Source organism: Cydia amplana, chromosome 1 (genome assembly GCF_948474715.1).
Source record: "Cydia amplana chromosome 1, ilCydAmpl1.1, whole genome shotgun sequence".
Classification (NCBI taxonomy): Eukaryota; Metazoa; Arthropoda; class Insecta; order Lepidoptera; family Tortricidae; genus Cydia; species Cydia amplana.
In genome coordinates, this window is record NC_086069.1 from 24,601,548 (window position 1) to 24,620,462 (window position 18,915).

At 36.6% G+C, this 18,915-nt stretch overlaps 2 protein-coding genes across 2 annotated transcripts; one reads left to right on the top strand and one right to left on the bottom strand.

The window, feature by feature from the left end:
* The first annotated feature begins 4,833 nt into the window (after nt 1-4,833).
* Nucleotides 4,834-6,609, top strand: LOC134654131 (trafficking protein particle complex subunit 4). The gene is made up of 4 exons (XM_063509581.1): nt 4,834-5,075; nt 5,209-5,300; nt 5,585-5,771; nt 6,359-6,609. The coding sequence occupies exons 1-4, from the start codon at nt 4,901-4,903 to the stop codon at nt 6,556-6,558; spliced, it is 654 nt and encodes a 217-aa protein (XP_063365651.1). The 5' UTR covers nt 4,834-4,900; the 3' UTR covers nt 6,559-6,609.
* A 5,190-nt stretch (nt 6,610-11,799) lies between these two features.
* Nucleotides 11,800-18,051, bottom strand: LOC134654140 (palmitoyltransferase ZDHHC23-A-like). Its single transcript, XM_063509590.1, has 6 exons — nt 17,701-18,051; nt 16,453-16,662; nt 16,149-16,226; nt 14,773-14,949; nt 14,184-14,287; nt 11,800-11,958 (listed from the first exon to the last, which is right to left on the bottom strand). The coding sequence occupies exons 1-6, from the start codon at nt 17,913-17,915 to the stop codon at nt 11,918-11,920; spliced, it is 825 nt and encodes a 274-aa protein (XP_063365660.1). The 5' UTR covers nt 17,916-18,051; the 3' UTR covers nt 11,800-11,917.
* Between the last annotated feature and the right edge of the window lie 864 nt (nt 18,052-18,915).

Genomic DNA, 18,915 nt, shown 5'->3' on the forward strand with positions numbered 1-18,915 from the left:
TTGTGAGTGTGACGTTTAATTATATGTATTCAAAACAATTTCAACTTGTTTAGAGTCTGTTCGGAAAGAGAAGACTCGTAGAATGTATTGGGCCCCATACGAGTACATTCCACTACTTTTTCCGCACAAACTCTACCTTAAATCGACAAAAACAATAAACGCATAGGTACGAGTAGTACCCACTGCTTGTAAGCCGAAGATCGTGGGTTAGAATCCTGGCTCAGGCTATTGTGAAGTCTTGGAAATTATTCAGCTACAATTAATACAGTTACTGTATTAAATAATAACAAAAAACTTAAAAAAAAAAATAAAATTTAATCTGTTTATTTCATAAAATAAGCATGCATATTTACAAAACTTAACTACTAATCTTAAATTAAAAAGATTTTTTGAGTTAAGGAGTCTAGGTAGTCATATAGAATTAATTATACACTACTATTACAGTTTTATTATATTGTTACAAGATAGGGATTCGATTGTGGTTGTACGAGAGATTGTACGAGAAAAAAATGTATGAGAAGGTTATTCCTTACTTAACCGGGAAGATGATCTTGAAATTACCTAATCAAGTAACTTTCAAGAGAGTCGATCTGAAGAAAGGACCGAACACCCCTAATAAGATCTAATATAATGATTCCACAAAAAGTAAGTCATAAACAGAGATCGGACAAAGTTACCTTGGAACTCTGTCACTAGAAAACTAATGAAGTAGGTAATTTAAGCATCGTGTTGATGAGATCGTAATTTTGATTCTATGGAAGCGGCTTTATCGCGGCAGGTTCGTACCGTGAGAGCGGTTTCGCACTACGTCCGATCCGAATCCGTGAAAATATGGTCCGAAGTAGCCGTAGAACTATTTCTATGGTAATTTACGCACTAGATCCGTCTGATTTCTTTCCGAAATCGGATGACGGAGATCGGACGTAGTGCGATACCGCTCTGCATGAGACTCATACTTAGTGTGGTTGACGATGACGGTATAATGATACTGTTTTGTAAGTGCATGCTTTATATTCTTATAAGGTCATAACACAGACGTAAAAAACCGCAAGAATCGGAGGAACAAACATATTAATAATCTGAATCTGGTCACCAATATAAAAGTCGATCTCGTAGCCTTGTTACTTGCGTCATACGTGGTCGGATTAACCCAAAGTTGATTACGTACTATTTGGATGACTAGGTACAGTAGGCACAGTCGCCATCAGATATATCGCGATGAGTCACTACTCTCACTACGATCCGCACATAATACCTAAATGTTTAACATTATATCAGCGGAAGAATAGTATTTCCGGTCTTAGCACATTACATATTACAGGGCTCGCCGGTGACCGTTGACCGATTCAACCGCAAAGAGCGAACGCAGTTTGCATGAGTGGCAGTGGCCGCAGGCAGAGGGCCTACTGCGAAAACCGAAATTCGCAAATTGGCAATCTTTCTCTTTTACTACAATGAAGGCGTAATTAAAGTGACAAAAAGAAAGATGCCTGCAATTTGGGAACTTGGATTTTCGCGGTTAGTTAGCCCTGACGCCCTGACTGGCAAACAGTTGCCAAATAGATTTGCTATTTCCGAGGGCATGGCATGAGTGGTGGGGATAACTGACAGAACGGGATAGTCTTATGTATCTTTCACTAGGAGTAGCAGAGAAAGCGCTATTACTGTTTGTCTTTGTCGGAGTCTCATATTTTTTTATTCCCCACCGTAGTTTATGGTGGGATACAAACAATGCGTAAACGTCAAATTGGTGTGAAACATATGAACAGTGCAAAGATTATCAGGAAAAATATTGAAATCAGTGTTTCGTGTGCATGTAGTAGTACTTAACAATTCAACAAATATGGTGAATTGCTCAGTTTTGCGCTGTACAAGTGACTGCAGGCAAAAACAGGACAACGTAACATTTCACAGGTAAATACAGTATTTTATACTTCGGTCACATTATCATGCTTAGTAACAGCATCCTACAATCTATATCAATTAAAATCTGAGTAGAAAAAGCATTTACAGTAAATAATAACTCGGGTAAAAAGATTAACCTATAAATATTTCCTGATAAATTAACCGACCAAATTACGTACGCATATTGACAGTAGGGTTGCCAACCGTACTATATTATATAGTATTGTACTATATTTTGGCTCTCTGTACTATATACTTTTGGAAAAATATATAGTACGCTATAATACTATATTTCCGATTAAACGTATGTTACACTTATGTTTAGTATTTTATCTAAAAGTACCATATTTTTTTGAAATGTACTATATTTTTGATGCCCTATTCTGGAAAATACTATATTCTACCAAAAAATAGTTGGCAACCCTAATTGACAGTAAGCCGTCACCCTTTTAATAACGTGTATTCAATTTAGTCGCATTGCTATTATTCGAGGGATACCAGCCCGTGATGCCATGAACCTATAATATTACGGACAGAGTTTCGCTTACAACACAACTGTGATTCCAACATCCACCAGTTTCTAAGTATTTACGCGTGACACACACACATTGACAGCCCTCATCCACCAGTTTGCCGTCAGACGAATCGAAACGTCATTGAAGTAAACATGTCGAAGAAAAATATAAAATATGCCGGCATGCGTAGCTAAATCCTGCTAGAATTGTACCGATCGAAAGAAAAAAAGTCACGGAATAACTTTTCATACTTAAGTTTATCAATTAGTACGTAAAATCACGATAATTTGTTGTTTATAAATTATCAAACTGCAAAACAGGAGTGTGACCAGTAACATGAATAGGGTAATTTCCCGAAAGTAGGGTTATTGATACCCTTCTTATTAAATCATTATGTATTAAGAGATCATTTAGGTAAATGGTTAAATTATTGATTGTGCATTTCAAACTAGGTCGGTATGGTAATTTCCCGATACTAAGGAGCGATACAACGTTTGTTTGTTATGTATTATAATTTTTTGTTTTTTTTTTGTTGAAAACCAGATATGTTTCAAGTTAAATGTATAAATTAAAAAACATGACGAACTGATTTCATTACGATGCTAAATATCATTAGGTATTGAAAATAATGATTGCACAAAGTAATTGTGCAATATTGCGCATTTTCAAGACCTATAAAATCAGATACGTACACACCTTTTTTATTGTCTAACGTAAAACTGTCCTAATTTTTTTATTTGAAAACAAGGACGATATTAAAAATAATTGTTTCACAATTAGGGGAGAATTTGTGTTACATGGTAACACTCGTCTACACGCACACATTCAAACCGTCTACCATTGCAGTGTCACAGTTTGTCTTAGGTGACAGTCCGTCCGTAATATTGTAGGTCCATGCGTGATGCATACAATTACCCCAAAATTCGGGTATTTTGTATTTTAATGACATTTTTATAAATAATTTTGCTGTAGAACTGGACATTTACGAACAATAAAATTGAACTGTGTTTAAATTAGAATGTAAATTATATTTATTTAAGCATTACGGATTCTTTCTAACGTTATTGGGGGTTTTGCCACGACTCAGAGAATCTAATTCTATGATATGCTGCAGGCACTAATTCTTAATTTTGCAATAAGAGTGACAGATTACAAAATGAATATTTCGTTTATTACCTCCAGATTTCCACAAGATGCAGGCACGCGTGCTAAATGGATTTTAGCAACCGGAAGGAGAAACTGGGCACCGACGCAAAACTGCCGGATATGCTCAAAGCATATTACGAAAACCTACCTTTTCTATTTCTTCCTGTGGCACACAGTATGCTAAAAATTCTTTCTTTAGGCGTACTTGTAATATGTATAATGAATCGCTTAATGATATAGACATTTTTGTTCATAGGTTGTCCGTTTTCAAGAACAAAGTTCGGCATATTTTGTTTACTAGTTATTGAAAAATTGTTTCAAGTAAATATTTTGCATTGTTTTCTTACTTTATTTGCGTGTTGTACTCACAACTATACCTACGGGTAATTTATAATTAAGTAACCTATTTACTTTTCATTGTAATAGTCAGCTTAGTAACGTATGAAACTTTAGGCCTATTTTTAGTAATTTTTGTAAGACTTATTTGTAAAAGGCTGTTAGTTTTCTAAATAAATAAATAAAAAAAGAAAATTGGCCCATTGATATTTTATTTATCGCTGCGTCTTACGTAGGCGAACAACTCGCGAACGTGATTAAAATTACCCCAATATTTGATAATATTGGGGTAATTTTTACCTATATGGTATCCCCGGGTTTGTGACGTCATCTATGTCTATCCCTTACGGGGGCACGCGGTAGGCCACATCTATAGAAATACTCCCATCTATGGCTATTTCAAATAGCAAATGCCAAGCGACGATGCATCTGGTGAAATTAAGTTTAGGTAGGTATAATATCTAATAAGTATATTATGAGATCTATAAAATGGTCGACCATAGTTTTTAAACCAAGTTGGGGGGGTTGGCAGTCAGGTCTTGGCTTTGTCTGAGATTTCATAATTTGTTTACAGATTTGGTGGGTTTTCGTTATACGCCATCTATTGGCTACATTTTAAATAATTTATTTCATAATTGGCAATGCTTTTGCAGTTTTTAACACTAGCAATACTGTTTCGGCAAGTGTCAAAACGACGCGTTCAAAAACTGTATTTACGTCATTCGTAATCCATGAACCATGCATGAACCAGACCCAGTAATGTTTATAATTATATATTATATAATATCAAGAACGATTATTTTAATTACTATTTAAACATAGCATATTATATGGTAATATTTTAAACATTGTAATACAAAAAATTAAGATAAAAGTAAAATTGTGGTAATGATATTGTGATTTCAGAACGAGCCGAGATTAGTGCTGTCATTTGTGGGTGTTGTTTTGATGATAAATGCACATTATTTCAAGTATTAGATAAAATAAAGTCATTAACTATGGTGATATATGGTGTGTTCATCGTAAGCAAGTCCGGGGGACTTATATACAATTACGACCACAACATTCCACGAGTGGAAACTGAGAAAACATTTGGATTTCCACTGGATATCAAACTGCAGTACGAAAATAAGAAAGTAGTAGTAGTATTTGGGCAAAGAGACGGCATAAACGGTAAGTCTAAATACTACTCCATCTATCCAGGTCCTTAAGATGTTCTCCTCACGTAATCATAGTGTTAGAAACCAGCAAAAACTGCTTTCAACATATCATTTTTATTGATTGTTTCCTTACGATTTTTTTACAGTTGGACACGTACTACTCTCTGTAAACGGGTCTCCAGTGACTGGCGGGACAACAGAAGATGGCAGGGATGTCTTCACCATTATAGAAACTAAGGTAATATCCCTATATAAATTATAATCCAACCTGTTCATTTGTACAATGCAGATGAAATACGTAATCTCTTCTTAGTCTCTTAGTGTTTATCCTAGTTTAATTCTCAGCTGCTACTTCAAAGCCCTGTGTCTACATAATGCATTATTCACACCTAAAAAAATATATAATTCTCTCTTTCTACCCTATGTTTAGTTCTCCCAACTGCTCCAATAAGTTAATAAATTTAAAGAAGTCATAGATAGCTAAACAAAATTATTAAGTGAATAACTATATAAAACTTTCAGGAAAACTACCCACTAAGCTTAAAATTTGGCCGGCCTCGCGCCACCACAAATGAAAAGATTGTGCTGGCTAGTATGTTCTACCCGCTGTTTGCACTGGCCAGCCAGCTAAGCCCTGTTCCTAAGTGCTCAGGGATAGAGTCCCTCACTGCTGACTCATTCAAGCTTTCTTGCTTCCAGACTCTCACAGGTTAGCTAGCAATAAGTACTTTTTCTGATTCTGCTTAGTACAAAATACACCGAAGAGTGGCAAAGAGTATATGAGCAAATAAAGATAGCCAGCAACAAATTAATTATTTTAATTAATATAAAAGTATTATTCTCATTAAAAAGTTTTGTTTTAAACAATTTTGATTTAATTTATCAATGTGGAAAGTATAAATGTCTTGAATGCTGCAAATATATTCCTGGCCTTTGTTTATCTTCATTTCATGGGAATTAAAATGGAACCTTTCCCAAAGGCCATTTAAAATGAAACCTTTTGTCAATACTGGAATGACTTAACCTAGGTTAAAACCTAAAAATATCCAGACTAAGAATAGTGAATCTTGCTACCAATGAAGGCTTGTATAATTCTTGACAGAGGCCTTTTTTGATTAGCCCTTAACACATTTAGTACTTAAAACCCAACTATCGGGTATTTTATGATTTCGTTCTCAGGCCGGACAACCCTATAGTGGGGATCGTGGTACTGCACCTTTATATGAAGAAATTTTTGTGGCCTGGCGCAGATGTCTTGTTTGGCCGGGTGACAATGAATGTGTTTAAATGTTACAGGTGTAAAGTTCATACTGGTTACGGAGCCAAGTATGACAGGCAGCGAGGCGGTACTCAAGCGCATCTACGAGCTGTACTCAGACTATGCACTCAAGAACCCATTCTACTCCCTAGAGATGCCCATTCGCTGTGAACTCTTTGATACTTCTCTACACACGCTGCTGGAATTGGTGGAGAAATCTGGAACTAGCAATTTGTAGAATAGTTAGGATAAGAATTAATGTTATTGTTTATAAATTATACATATTTTATGCTGGTTTTTTTCTAGTCTCCCTACACTTAATCTAAATGAAGTTAAAATTCTCAACACTGATGGACGAGAACCATCAGTGTTGGTGTTCCTGAGGCTATGTTCCATTGGTTGATGACTTATCTGGGTTATAAAAACTAGAACTAGAACAGTATCTCTTAGGCTAAAAGGTTATTTACAGGTCACTAAGGGGTCTTGACCTTACCAACCTTGATGGGGCACTCTATATAACAACACCGATTGGATTGTCGTATATGTGGCGAAGAGAAAGAGACAATAATACACCTAAATTAATGTGTGAACAGTGTGTGAATTAATGTGTCGCCAGACAGAATGAAGGACTTTGGAGCAGGCTATCTGGAACCGAAGATACTCGAAGCACTGCTCTTGAGCTCCATCATCCGACACATGGAGATGGTCGAAGAAGCTCTTGAATTTTTGAGTAGGCACAAACTAGCTCTTGTAGGAGACACACAAAAGATCCCGATAGATTAAGTGTACCTGCAACGGCCCCCGAAACAATAAGATAAGGCTAAATAAAAGGTTAAAATATTGGGTATTGTGGCAGGTCATCAAACACTTACGGCGTTATTCATAAACGTCTGCTAAGTTAATCAGCTGATGATGTTCGTTTGTCCCTCTCTATGGCATAACGACAGATAGGGACAAACGATCATCAACTGATCTGATTAAGTTAGCCGTTTATGAATAACGTCTTTAAACAATACTTATTGCTTTTTGGAGTAGCGCTCATGCAGTAGTTCTCAATCCCGGTTTAGGCCACAAGGTGGCAGACCCTCCAACGCAAATAGATGTTCTCCTTATACTCGCATCGCAAGTAGTCACCACTCTTTCCTTTGTATGGCAAATGAAAGTGACTCCGCACATTTGTACGCACTGCAGGCGAAAAATGTAGACATCTTTAACGTCGACTGTATACAGGGTTGGGCAGTATTTCAATTACATGTATTTGAAATACGTATTTGAAATACAAATTAGTATTTTGTATTTGTATTTCAAATACTACCTTAAAAGTATTTTGTATTTGGTATTTCAAATACTGCACTCACATGTATTTAGTATTTTGTATTTCAAATACTTCAAGCTTCAAAATACATTTCTATAAATACATTTTATTAAATTCTATAATCCTAAAATGTCTAATTTCTCGCACAAGCTGTGAGCCGACCGCGAACCTCCGATCCAGCCGAGATACAATTTTCATTGGCTGGATACTGGATCTATATTAGGTCAACTTCTGCGTGGAACTTTTCGTTTAAATCTAGGGGATAGGGTCATTGCAGTAGTTTCCGTCCATGCACTAGTTTTCGACGACTTGACGGATTATCAAATATATATTTCATTTTTAATTTACTATTTTTTGCAAAATCTTCATCTTCCTCGCGTTGTCCCGGCATTTTGCCACGGCTCATGGGAGCCTGGGGTCCGCTTGGAAACTAATCCCAGTAATTGGCGTTGGCACTAGTTTTTACGATAGCGACTGCCATCTGACCTTCCAACCCAGAGGGTAAACTAGGGCCGTAATTGGAATTAGTCCGGTTTCCTCACGATGTTTTCCTTCACCGAAAAGCGACTGGTAAATATCAAATGATATTTCGTACATAGTTCCGAAAAACTCATTGGTTCGAGCCGGGGTTCGAACTCGCGACCTCCGGATTGCAAGTCGCACGCTCTTACCGCTAGGCCACCAGCGCTTCCTTTTTGCGAAATATCATTGTTATATGTAGACAGATATATTGCTTAGACGCCTTAGACATAAGGATTGAAATCAGTCCAAATTTGTGCAGGAATGTAGGTATACTATATTCAAATTTCGTCAAGTGGACGTAAACTAGAGCTGGACGAAAACTAGCGCAATGACCCTATAAGTTTATATGAAAGGATATTCGTTAACGTTAAAACTAAATGCTAAACAAAAAAATAAATAAAGGTATATTTTGTAATTGAAATACATTATTTTAAACACTGTAATTTGTATTTTGTATTTCAAATACCCGTCACCAAAGTAGTTTGTATTTTGTATTTCAAATACTTTTAAAAATGCATTTTGTAATTTGTATTTCAAATACGTGGAAGCCAGTATTTTGCCCAACCCTGACTGTATATTATCTATAGACAATTAGGTAATCCTAGTTTTCTAATAATTCTAACCCATTACTGAGCCTGTAAAAATAAAACGCATGATTTATACATTTTATCATACCTATTTATAATTATTTTATCATTCAGTGAAGGGAACAGACATCAGACTCAAGTTACTATAGTTAAAAAATAAATAGAATTAGGTATATTATTTGAAAGTTCATTTGATAAAATCATAGATTAATTCATCGAACATGATATTTAATTGTATAGTAGTAGATATATAAATATTTGTGTCGTAAGTACCTATATTTATTATTTTTATTAATCATGATAAGAGCCTCGTAGAAATGTACACATAATTTTTCACTGAAGATTAAGGTACTTAGGCTAGGTGTGCGAAACTCCTTTCTGCATTGATAAAAAATGGAGTTGGTGCCTTTTTGCATAACTACGGTCATTTAGGTTCCTCCAAATACAACTTTATATAGGTACAAACACATCTTTCATCTTGTCATATTTTTCCTCGTGTTAGGCCGATTCATAGACAAGACATCCTCTAGACTGAGCATAGTAACGCTATACCCCCTCTGCCACTTATACGGTAGTTTTACTCCATCTTCGAGTCAATCCCGTGCCGTGATTGGTCCGTGTATTTGAACGGACCAATCACGGCACGGGATTCGCTCACCTCGTCCCCCCGCACCCCCGTATTTTTGGCAGCATCTGTTTCATGAAATAATTGCTCTAAACTCCGTCTAGAGGATTCCTAGTCTATGGGCCGATTAACCATGGAGTTTTAAATAAACAGTAGGTACTTATTTAAACCTAAATCTCTCATTGTAAATGTATAGCCTAAATAGTTGAACTAAAGTGCTGGTATATAGACGGGGGCCTAGCCAAGCTGACAATCGCTATCGCTTCGACAATGAAACGCTTTGTGTCTCTCTATCACTCTTCCATATTAGTGCGACAGTGACAGTTGCGTTTCGATCGCAATACGGAGCGTTAGCGATTGGCACGTTGGCTACGCGGCGGTTGACATCGTAGATCGACAAACGCCAAACGAAAAGTATAAATGTATCGGGATGACAGATGCTACGAAAAGTCACGTGACTATTTCCATACATTATTAAGTTTGGTTTGGCGTTTTCTACCAACGATTTTCATCTCTGCGGGCCTAGCCAAGGTGACGATCGCTTGCGCTTCGCCATCGAATCGCTTTGTGTCTCTGTATCACTCTTCCATATTAGTGTGACAGTGACAGTTGCGTTTCGATCGCTACGGAGCGTTAGCGATTGGCATGTTGGCTACGGGGCCTGCTAGGCCCCCATCAGTTAGATTAATGTTAAATCTATAGCATAACAAATACTTATTTACAAGTCATTTACAACAATTGAGAAAGATATCCAAGTATGTTACATTAAGTATTATAATAAAAATATCTAAATAAAAAGTGAAATAATCATGATTAGTTCATTATTACTATTAATCTATACATCTTATAAAACAAAGTCCCTCACCGCGTCCGTTGTTTGTATGTTCACGATAAACTCAAAAACTACTGAACAGATTTTCATGCGGTTTTCACCTATCAATGGAGTGTGATTCTTGAAGGTTTAGGTGTATAATTTGTAAGGGTAACCCGTGCGAAGCTGAAGCGGTTCGCTAGCTGTAAAATTATGTAGGTAGGTACTTCATTTAGAACTAAACCATAATTAACTCATTTCTCCGAAATGTAAATGGTTAAATTGTTAAAAAAACGCGCCGAGGTCTTAGCTTAGCTGGAGTAATTCGTATGATGTTGTCCTCACCTTAGAGGACAGATAATTATGTGGCAAGATTCACTAATAATCCACTATGCGAATTTAAACCTACTTAACTTAGTATTATTATGATTCTATTATTAAATATTGACTTAGCAATCACGTAGCTAACACCCCGTTAAACCATGTTTTTTTTTTAATTATACAGGAGGCAAACGAGCAGACGGATCACCTGATGGTAAGCGATTACCGCCGCCCATGGACACCCGCAACACCCTAGGGGTTGTAAGTACGTTGCCAGCCTTTAAGATGGGAGTACGCTCTTTTCTGGAAGGTTGATGACCGAGCTCTGATCTAGAAAACTAATTATCCCAAAAAAAAACTAATACCATCACGTTATGCTTCTCAAATCCTCATATCATTAAAATTTTAGAAAAAGAATAAAATAATGTACAGATATGCTCTTACAATATCTTAACATTGCATTATTAAAACACTTACTCCTTTATTAATAAAGCTTAGCATCATCTCACAAACCTTTGCCTTTGTCAAATTTTGTCTCTGTCTAACAATCAGAAATGTCAATATGACGAATAGGGACAAACGGTTACCAAAACGGTTTGTTAGATTTGACTCACACGATTATGAATAATGCCATAAATAAATATAAATACTAGTTTTGAGCGAACGCTATTACAATCAATTCATATATGAAATTGCTTTTAGAATAAAACCAGTACATTCAAAGTACACTACTTAGCGCCACTTGCACCATCCCTCTAACCCGGCGTTAACCGGTTAAACCGTTAACTCAGTGTCAAATTGTACTGATAACTATGGTAACTCCAGGTTTAACTGGTTACCCGGGTTAGTGGGATGGTGCAAGTGGCCCTTAATGGCATAGGTAATGCAACTGACAGAGCTTCATGTATATTGCTGTTGGTACACTTCCCTATTAATTTTTACACATTTTATATACTTTTAAGTGTTGTGAGGGCTTTTTAACCCTGTGACCGCCAAAGACGTCAACTGACGCGCGCAGCTACAACCCAATATGAACCTTCATGCATTCCGACTAGGTTCACGATGGCGCGCCGTGCACGATACGTTTAACGGGTTAGGGGCACTTGCATCATTCTCTAACCCGGGGATAACTGGTTAAACCTGGAGTTACCTTGGTTACTAGTACAAATTGATACTGGGTTAACGGTTTAACCGGTTAACTCCGGGTTAGCGGGATAGTGCAAGTGGCGCTTAATCTTACAGCCTTCTCAACGCTAATGGAAAGCGTACATAATTGTATAAAGCCTCGAGTCTTAACACAACACTGCGTTTGTAAGTCAGAAATGAACAATAAATTCATTGATAGCACTACAGTAAACTAAAAATACACGATTCAGTCTCGTAAATTGCTTCTCAGTTATATATATTATGTTAGTTTCACACATTCAGGACGTTGACTATCTTCCGCCACTGAGGTTCTGAAATCAGAAAAAATACCTCTTATATTTAACACATTCAGTGCCGAAAACCCGACTATCGGGTATTTCATGATTTCGTTCCCAGGCCGGACGACCCGATAGTCGGGATCGTGGTACTACAGCTTTATATGACGAAATTTTTGTGGCGCGCCAGGCTTGTTTGGCTGGGTGGCAATGAATGTGTTAATGTTCTGAACAAGGTTTGAAAAAATGTGATAGGTAGCTAAGGGTGGTATTCCACCTGTCCAATTTCTTGGTATTTGCGTCTCACATTTTTCTTAATGAGAGAGTGAGACGCAATGCACATTGGACCAAGAAATTGGACAGATGAAATACCACCCTAAAGTAAGTAGCGGCGTACGGCGCCATAGGTTATGTGCAGTGATCGGAATAGGCAGAGTATATTTACCTACACTTGGTAGAACAAAGTCATGAAGTGGAGACTTCCTTGCGCTATTATTTTTTTCCGGGACTTCCCGGATTTAAAATTCGGTAAAATAAATAAAATCTCATAATGTATCCCCAATGTACGTAAAATTAAATAATAACCACCACACTACAAGTTTGTACTAGTTTACGAGTGATAATATAACATTATTGTATTTATATTATTTCAAACTTGTCCGTCTCTTTTACGCCAATACCAGCTGTGTTTAAGTGAAAGAGATAGAAATAACAGTATTACTATCTACTATGTTAATTGTACTTTCCATTGTTATCGTCTAAAAGACAAAGCAGATGTCGTTATAACTTATCGCTGTTACCTGCAACCCTTTTTATGCATTAAATAGAAAGTTGACATCAGTTTCTTACTATCCCTTGTCGAGTACGTACGGAAGTGTAGATACTGTGTTTTTTGGATATTTGACATTTGCTTGTTTACTGGAATTTCGCCTGCTATACTTGATTACACACGGCCTGAACTCGGACACCGATTTTGCTTTGATTGGATTTGGCGATTACTGGATACTGAAAACACCACGGATACTGCAAAACTACCAAGTTTCAAGGTAAGATAATGTATTTATTATTTAACATTTTTATCCTTTTCATTGTGTGTATAATCTAAAGTAAGAAAATAAAGGCTGAAATATAATTATGGACACGAACTATGACTATTGACTTGAGTCACTTGCCTATGTTCATAATTTGGCCGTGTAATGTATTAAACCTACATACATACATTATTACAAGTGCGGGTAGTTCCAAAAACTCGTATAGCTAGAAAATGTTGACACAACTCCCTACCCGTATGCCTCTGACCACGGACGTAATGTGACATCCGAAACCTTGGGCCAAATATTAAATATAAGTGTTACGCGATTAAGTCCCGTTTTCATTTAATAATAGGTATGTGTGAAAATGGTGTTAGTTTAAATCAACATAATAATTTTGTATTTGTAGATTGAGTTGCAATGCTATTTATATTTAGACTTAATAAAATAATAATAACTTTGTACATAAAAAGAGTTTATTAAAAATAAATATAGAAGAATCCGTTTATATATTGGTTGTTTTATTTTATGCCTATTTATTGTATTGAAGCAGTTTGCATTGTTTTTTGTACTATTCAGAACAATATTAATTATTCGGTAAGTTCCCGGGACATTAGTCCCGCAAAAAAAAATTGTCGTAAGGAAGTCTCCACTTTTTATCTATGTTCTACCAAGTGTAGGTAAATATACTCTGCCTATTCCGATCACTGGTTATGTGATGACTCGATTGTCAAACACTAGAGCTTAACAACCTAAACCTATCTAAATCTAAATTATCAATACAGATAAGTGTGGAATACGGGTAAAGTGTGGCTGGCCTTCACATTGAGGGCTGTTTACAGTGCTTACACATACACATTGCATAGTCATGGCAGGTAGGCCAAAATGTTAACGGAATGATGGCCGCTTTCAGACGGAGTGCCTGGCGTCCGTTGGCACGTTGGGTGGACGATATTCTGAAGATTGCGGGTCACTTCTGGATGAGATTGGCTCAGGACCGGGATAAGTGGCGTACTCGAAGAGAGGCCTATGCTCAGCAGTGGGCGATAAAAGGCTGATATGATGATGATTGATTAGTCTGCATTGCCAGTTCGTGTATTTGCACCTTGCTATTTGCGATACGTGGCATTTACCCGTATGCCACACTTATCCATATTGACCTGAGATGACTTTGGATCCGAAGTCAGGGTTGCTTAATTTATTGAATTCGACTTCTGTTTACAAACTCACCGCTGTATTTAGGTATGTAAACCAGCAGTTGATGCAGAAGCATGAACGTGATGATGAGCAGGTACCCCACCCCGTACACCGATGATGCGAAACATATCGCCAAACTGGAAATAAGGAAGAAAAAAAAAATAACTTTAGGTCTACCAATATCTAATAAATACGATCTACATACACAATGACACGGAAAAACACAATATATATATAAATAACGAGCTAAATAAACGAAATAAATAAACAAAAGACGCGCGCTGACAGCGGCATCCGTATCAGTCAGGCTGCCAGCGCGCGCGCAGCACAAAGGTTGGAAGGTTCCGTCGCCTACACATTAGGTCTATTAGAAAAGTATTCCAGGGTGGCAGACACTTTTGCTCTTGTATCATCCACTACAATTGATGCTGACTACACACGGAGGGGTTAGATATCTCTGCAATTGTAATTAGGAATTTGATTTCTGTACCATTTAGTACCTCGTCACAGTGACAATGTATGACCTAGCGGATTTCATATTGACTGTCACTGCGACAAGGTATCTACGAAATGGTACATAAGTCGAATTCCTAGGCTGTACACAGTAAAAGATAAGGCTTACTCCATCTGATAGTACACGTCCTGGCAGTCTTCAGGCAGCAGAATAGTGCCGATCAGTATGAACGGCTGGCATATGGAAGTTAGGGCCAGGTTGGTCCCGAACAGCAGTGTGGCGAACGCGAATATTTGACCCGCTAGGTAGCACGGGTAGTTTGGTCGGAGCACACAGCAGTCCCACCTGAAAATTGTAGAACAATATATATAAACTTTGATTTTATATACCAGATACTAAAATGACAGGTAGGTTTCCCTTAATCTGTCTCAACGTTCTGTCATTATAACACAAGATTGTATGTCAAAAAAGTCCCATTTACCGCCACTTTACTTATATTTTTCATACCTATCTTGCATTCGTAAACCTTGTCAGTGAGTGGTGGTGATGCTGAATTTTGGATTTTATGAGTTGTATATGCTTAGCGGTTCTGCTAACAAGAGCTAAAGGTTAAACCAAGCCTTATAAACTGAAAGAGATGTCATAAATACTAAGGAAAAAGTGGCCAAGGCCGGATTCGAACTGGCGTCTTCAGCTTACGGCACTTACTTAAAAAACACAAATCATAATTTTAATAGAATAATTTAAAACAACCCATGTTGAAAATTTATAAATTACCAGGGAGCGTACATTTCATGCCGATGACAGGCGTATGATGTCAACCTACATACAGGGTGGACAAAGTTTGAAAAGGGCAATGGAATAACGAACGTTTATTTATTCGTACCTAATAATGGAAAATATGATTAATCAATGATTAATCACTGTTATCTAATCAACCTCTTCCGTTTAAGTAGATATATATTGACACTTGAGACGGACATTGAAAGAATATTAAACAAATTTATTGTTCCTGCTGTCAGCAAAGTTTGCCACCAAAAGAAAGCAACATCAAGTTACATTTGCAAACAATAAAACACAAAGAACATGAGAAACATAAAGAAACACAGTTTGATTTTAACATGGACTTGACCAATTTCATGATAGCATCGAATATACCATGAAACAATTGAATAACAAAAACTTTGTCGATTTCATACAAAAATGTATCGGGGGGAAATATGCAAGTACAGTACGTATACCCTCAGAATCTAACTTAAGACTAAGGTATTTGCCGAAAAAGTTTGAACAAAGTTTCGCGTCGATACGGGAGGACATTCTTATTTTTTTTATTTCAGAAACTATTATGTTACTAATAATCAAACGTTGATAGACACGTTGTTGTGGCCTATAATTAAAAATAAAATAAAAGTCACTACGTTTCCGGTTACTAAGTTGTGTCACTACGTTTTTTGAAACATCCTGTGTGTTTATATGAATACGTCATTATGACGAAACCGGCATGAAATGTACGCTCCCTGTAAATTACACAATACAATACTTACCATATTGAATGGAAGAACCTTTCATTTACTTCAATTTGACAAATCTGGCAATAATGTGAGTCTGAAGTCAAAACTGGACTGGAATCAAAAGTAAAAAACGTATTTTCACGGAAACATACAAACGTCTCTGGCTATTTCAGCCAGTCTCGGCACAAAAAGTACTGAGGTTGACTGGAGAAATACTAACGTTATCGAGAATATTATACTAATTAATATATTAATAAAAGTTGATCATGTATAAATCTGTTTTAATTTCATTCTGACGCACACACAGGTTTCTCTTCGCAGTAGCAATTGAGCTCACCTATATTCCTTTCCCTTAGATGACCCAGTTGCCAGTTCAAAGTCGGCGATGGCCTTCATCTTGTAGAAGAAGTAACAAGTGCATGCCACGAGTAAGAGAAACACAAAGTTTTCCATTTGCGTTATCTCCAGCAGCCGCATCACACCGAACTCGAAAATCAGGAACAGGTATATCCCCGACGAGAGGGTCCAGGAGAGGAAGAACGGTGACCTGGAATTGAAGGCAGTTTGAATTATTCGTTAGATTCGATTTAGGTTAGTTTTAGCTTGTATTTAGGATAATGTTAATTTTTTTTATGTTTTGTTACTGACTTGTTTGTTGTCAAATAAATTATTAGTTTTGATAGAATGTTGTGCAAAGCACTTCAATTTGTGGATTGATTTAAATCTCATCCGTTAATGAGTTAAATGAAATAAAATAGATAAATAACTTAAATCGAGTTAGCATTTGCTCGCCTTTATTGAAAAAAAAATGCTAAAAAAAGTTAGCATTACAATTGTTCTTAGAGTTAGACCAAGAAAAGTCTGCAACGAGTTTGATAGCATACCCAGCCAGTGCAAGTGTTATTTTATATGTCATAATTTCATAAAAGACTGATGTTTTAAATAGCACTTGCACTGAGAGTGCAATCAAAATCATTGTAGACTTATCTTGGTCTAACTCGTTTTTCACTTCATACATAAATCTTTGAATTACCTAATAAGACAATTGTATAATATCTAATCAACCATTTCTAAGCATAAGTTCGACTGAAATAGCTTTGATTTCAGACAAGATATAAAACTTTTTTGGTTTGTCGCCGTACACGGCGGGAAGAAGTTGATAACTCGCGGGAAAAATGGAAGAAATTTGAACCTTATGCAATTTAATTATAAGTTCAAATTTCAATATTTTTGCAACAATTTCAATAAAATATCTCGAGTTATAAACTTCTTCCCACCATGTATGGTTATATACTTAGATAATGTGTACTAATGAATTAGGAAGAAGCAACTATATAGGTATTGTGTACTATTGAATTCACCTTTCAATTTAGTTCACTTGAGTGGGAGGAGAATGGGCATACTGATTAGCAAATAAAATATTCCAATGTCATACTTTCCTTTCATATAACTATGACTCAAATATATATTATGTTGAAAGCAGATGTGATGAAACACATTTAAGTTAACTACAAAAGTATGTATAGGAAAAATCATAAAAAAACATAAACAATTACCTAAACAATGTGTACTTACTTACACTTACCTATTTTTCTGACGTGGCCTAGAATGAACGTAGAGGGCTCCCATACCTATAGCTACCATGACGATTATAGTCGTCGCTCGTGACCACGCGGATAAAAGCAGCAAAAGCGGCAGGATAACAAACGGCAGTATTTTATCCATTTCCACTTTCTTTTTGTTACTTTTGTTTGCTCCGTACGACAGTAATTCTTCCATGTTCGCCGCTGTAATCACCATGCAACATATGAATGTCCACCATATACTGCGTGTGATCTTCACTAAATACACATGAATTGTATTTGTTACGTGGTGGTTAATTTATATATTTTCCAAAAACAAACATTTACTCATCGCCGTCTAGCATTCTAGCCGAGAAGCAACAACTTGATGTCAGTGTTGCCAGAGCGCTTCCAGCTTTTGTACGTACGTACGTCAAAAAAGGTACGATTTAGGTAAAAATAGTACGGATTTTTTTTAGGATAAATTTCATATTTGTGAAGAATCTGGGGCCTACCGCGAAATCCTAAATTCGCAAAATGCGGGGATCTTTCTCTTTTACTCCAATGAAGGCGTAATTAGAGTGACAGAGACAGATTCCCGCAATTTGTGAACATCGACTTTCGCGGTTATAGCCCTGTTTGGAAAAAGAAGAGTCGTGAAATAACTTGAATAGTCCAGATGGCCTACCGCGAACCACCTTCGACGTGTTGCCTGCCTCCCTGTCACACTTACGTACGAATTCATAAGTGGGACAGAGAGGCCACAAGTCAAAAGTGGTTCGCGGTTGGCCCTCAGGGCTATAACCGCGAAAATCAAAGTTCGCAAATTGCGGGCATCTTTTGTCTGTCACTCTAATTACGCCTTCATTGGAGTAAAAAAGAAAGATCCCCGCAATTTGATTATGTCGGTTTTCGCGGTAGGCCCTCAGATTTAAAAAGGTTAGGTATATTATAAAACAGCATCATTGTTTGCCTACATTTTGCTATCATTTTGCGATTGCAATTTGCAATAAAAAAAGAACTAAGTATTTTAAAGTACACAATACAACTCATTTGTTTTAAGTATTTCTCTCAGGAAATACATTTTAACATAAACAAAGTTAAATTGATATACGTGAAAAATTTATGGCCGACCGAATTTTGACTATCTGAGTTTTGTTAAGACACAACTGCCGACTGCAACTGCTACTTGTAATTACGTAAGTACATTGTTTGGACGTATATTGTCTATAATTTTA

Coding starts and splice junctions, on each gene's coding strand:
- LOC134654131 (XM_063509581.1), top strand. CDS start 4,901: ATGGTGATATATGGTGTGTTCATCGTAAGCAAGTCCGGGGGACTTATA. Junction 5,301..5,584: donor TCACCATTATAGAAACTAAG/GTAATATCCCTA, acceptor TAAAACTTTCAG/GAAAACTACCCACTAAGCTT. Junction 5,772..6,358: donor TTGCTTCCAGACTCTCACAG/GTTAGCTAGCAA, acceptor TAAATGTTACAG/GTGTAAAGTTCATACTGGTT.
- LOC134654140 (XM_063509590.1), bottom strand. CDS start 17,915: ATGGTGATTACAGCGGCGAACATGGAAGAATTACTGTCGTACGGAGCA. Junction 16,227..16,452: donor TCTAAGGGAAAGGAATATAG/GTGAGCTCAATT, acceptor TTTTGATTCCAG/TCCAGTTTTGACTTCAGACT. Junction 14,288..14,772: donor GACGTGTACTATCAGATGGA/GTAAGCCTTATC, acceptor CCTTATTTCCAG/TTTGGCGATATGTTTCGCAT.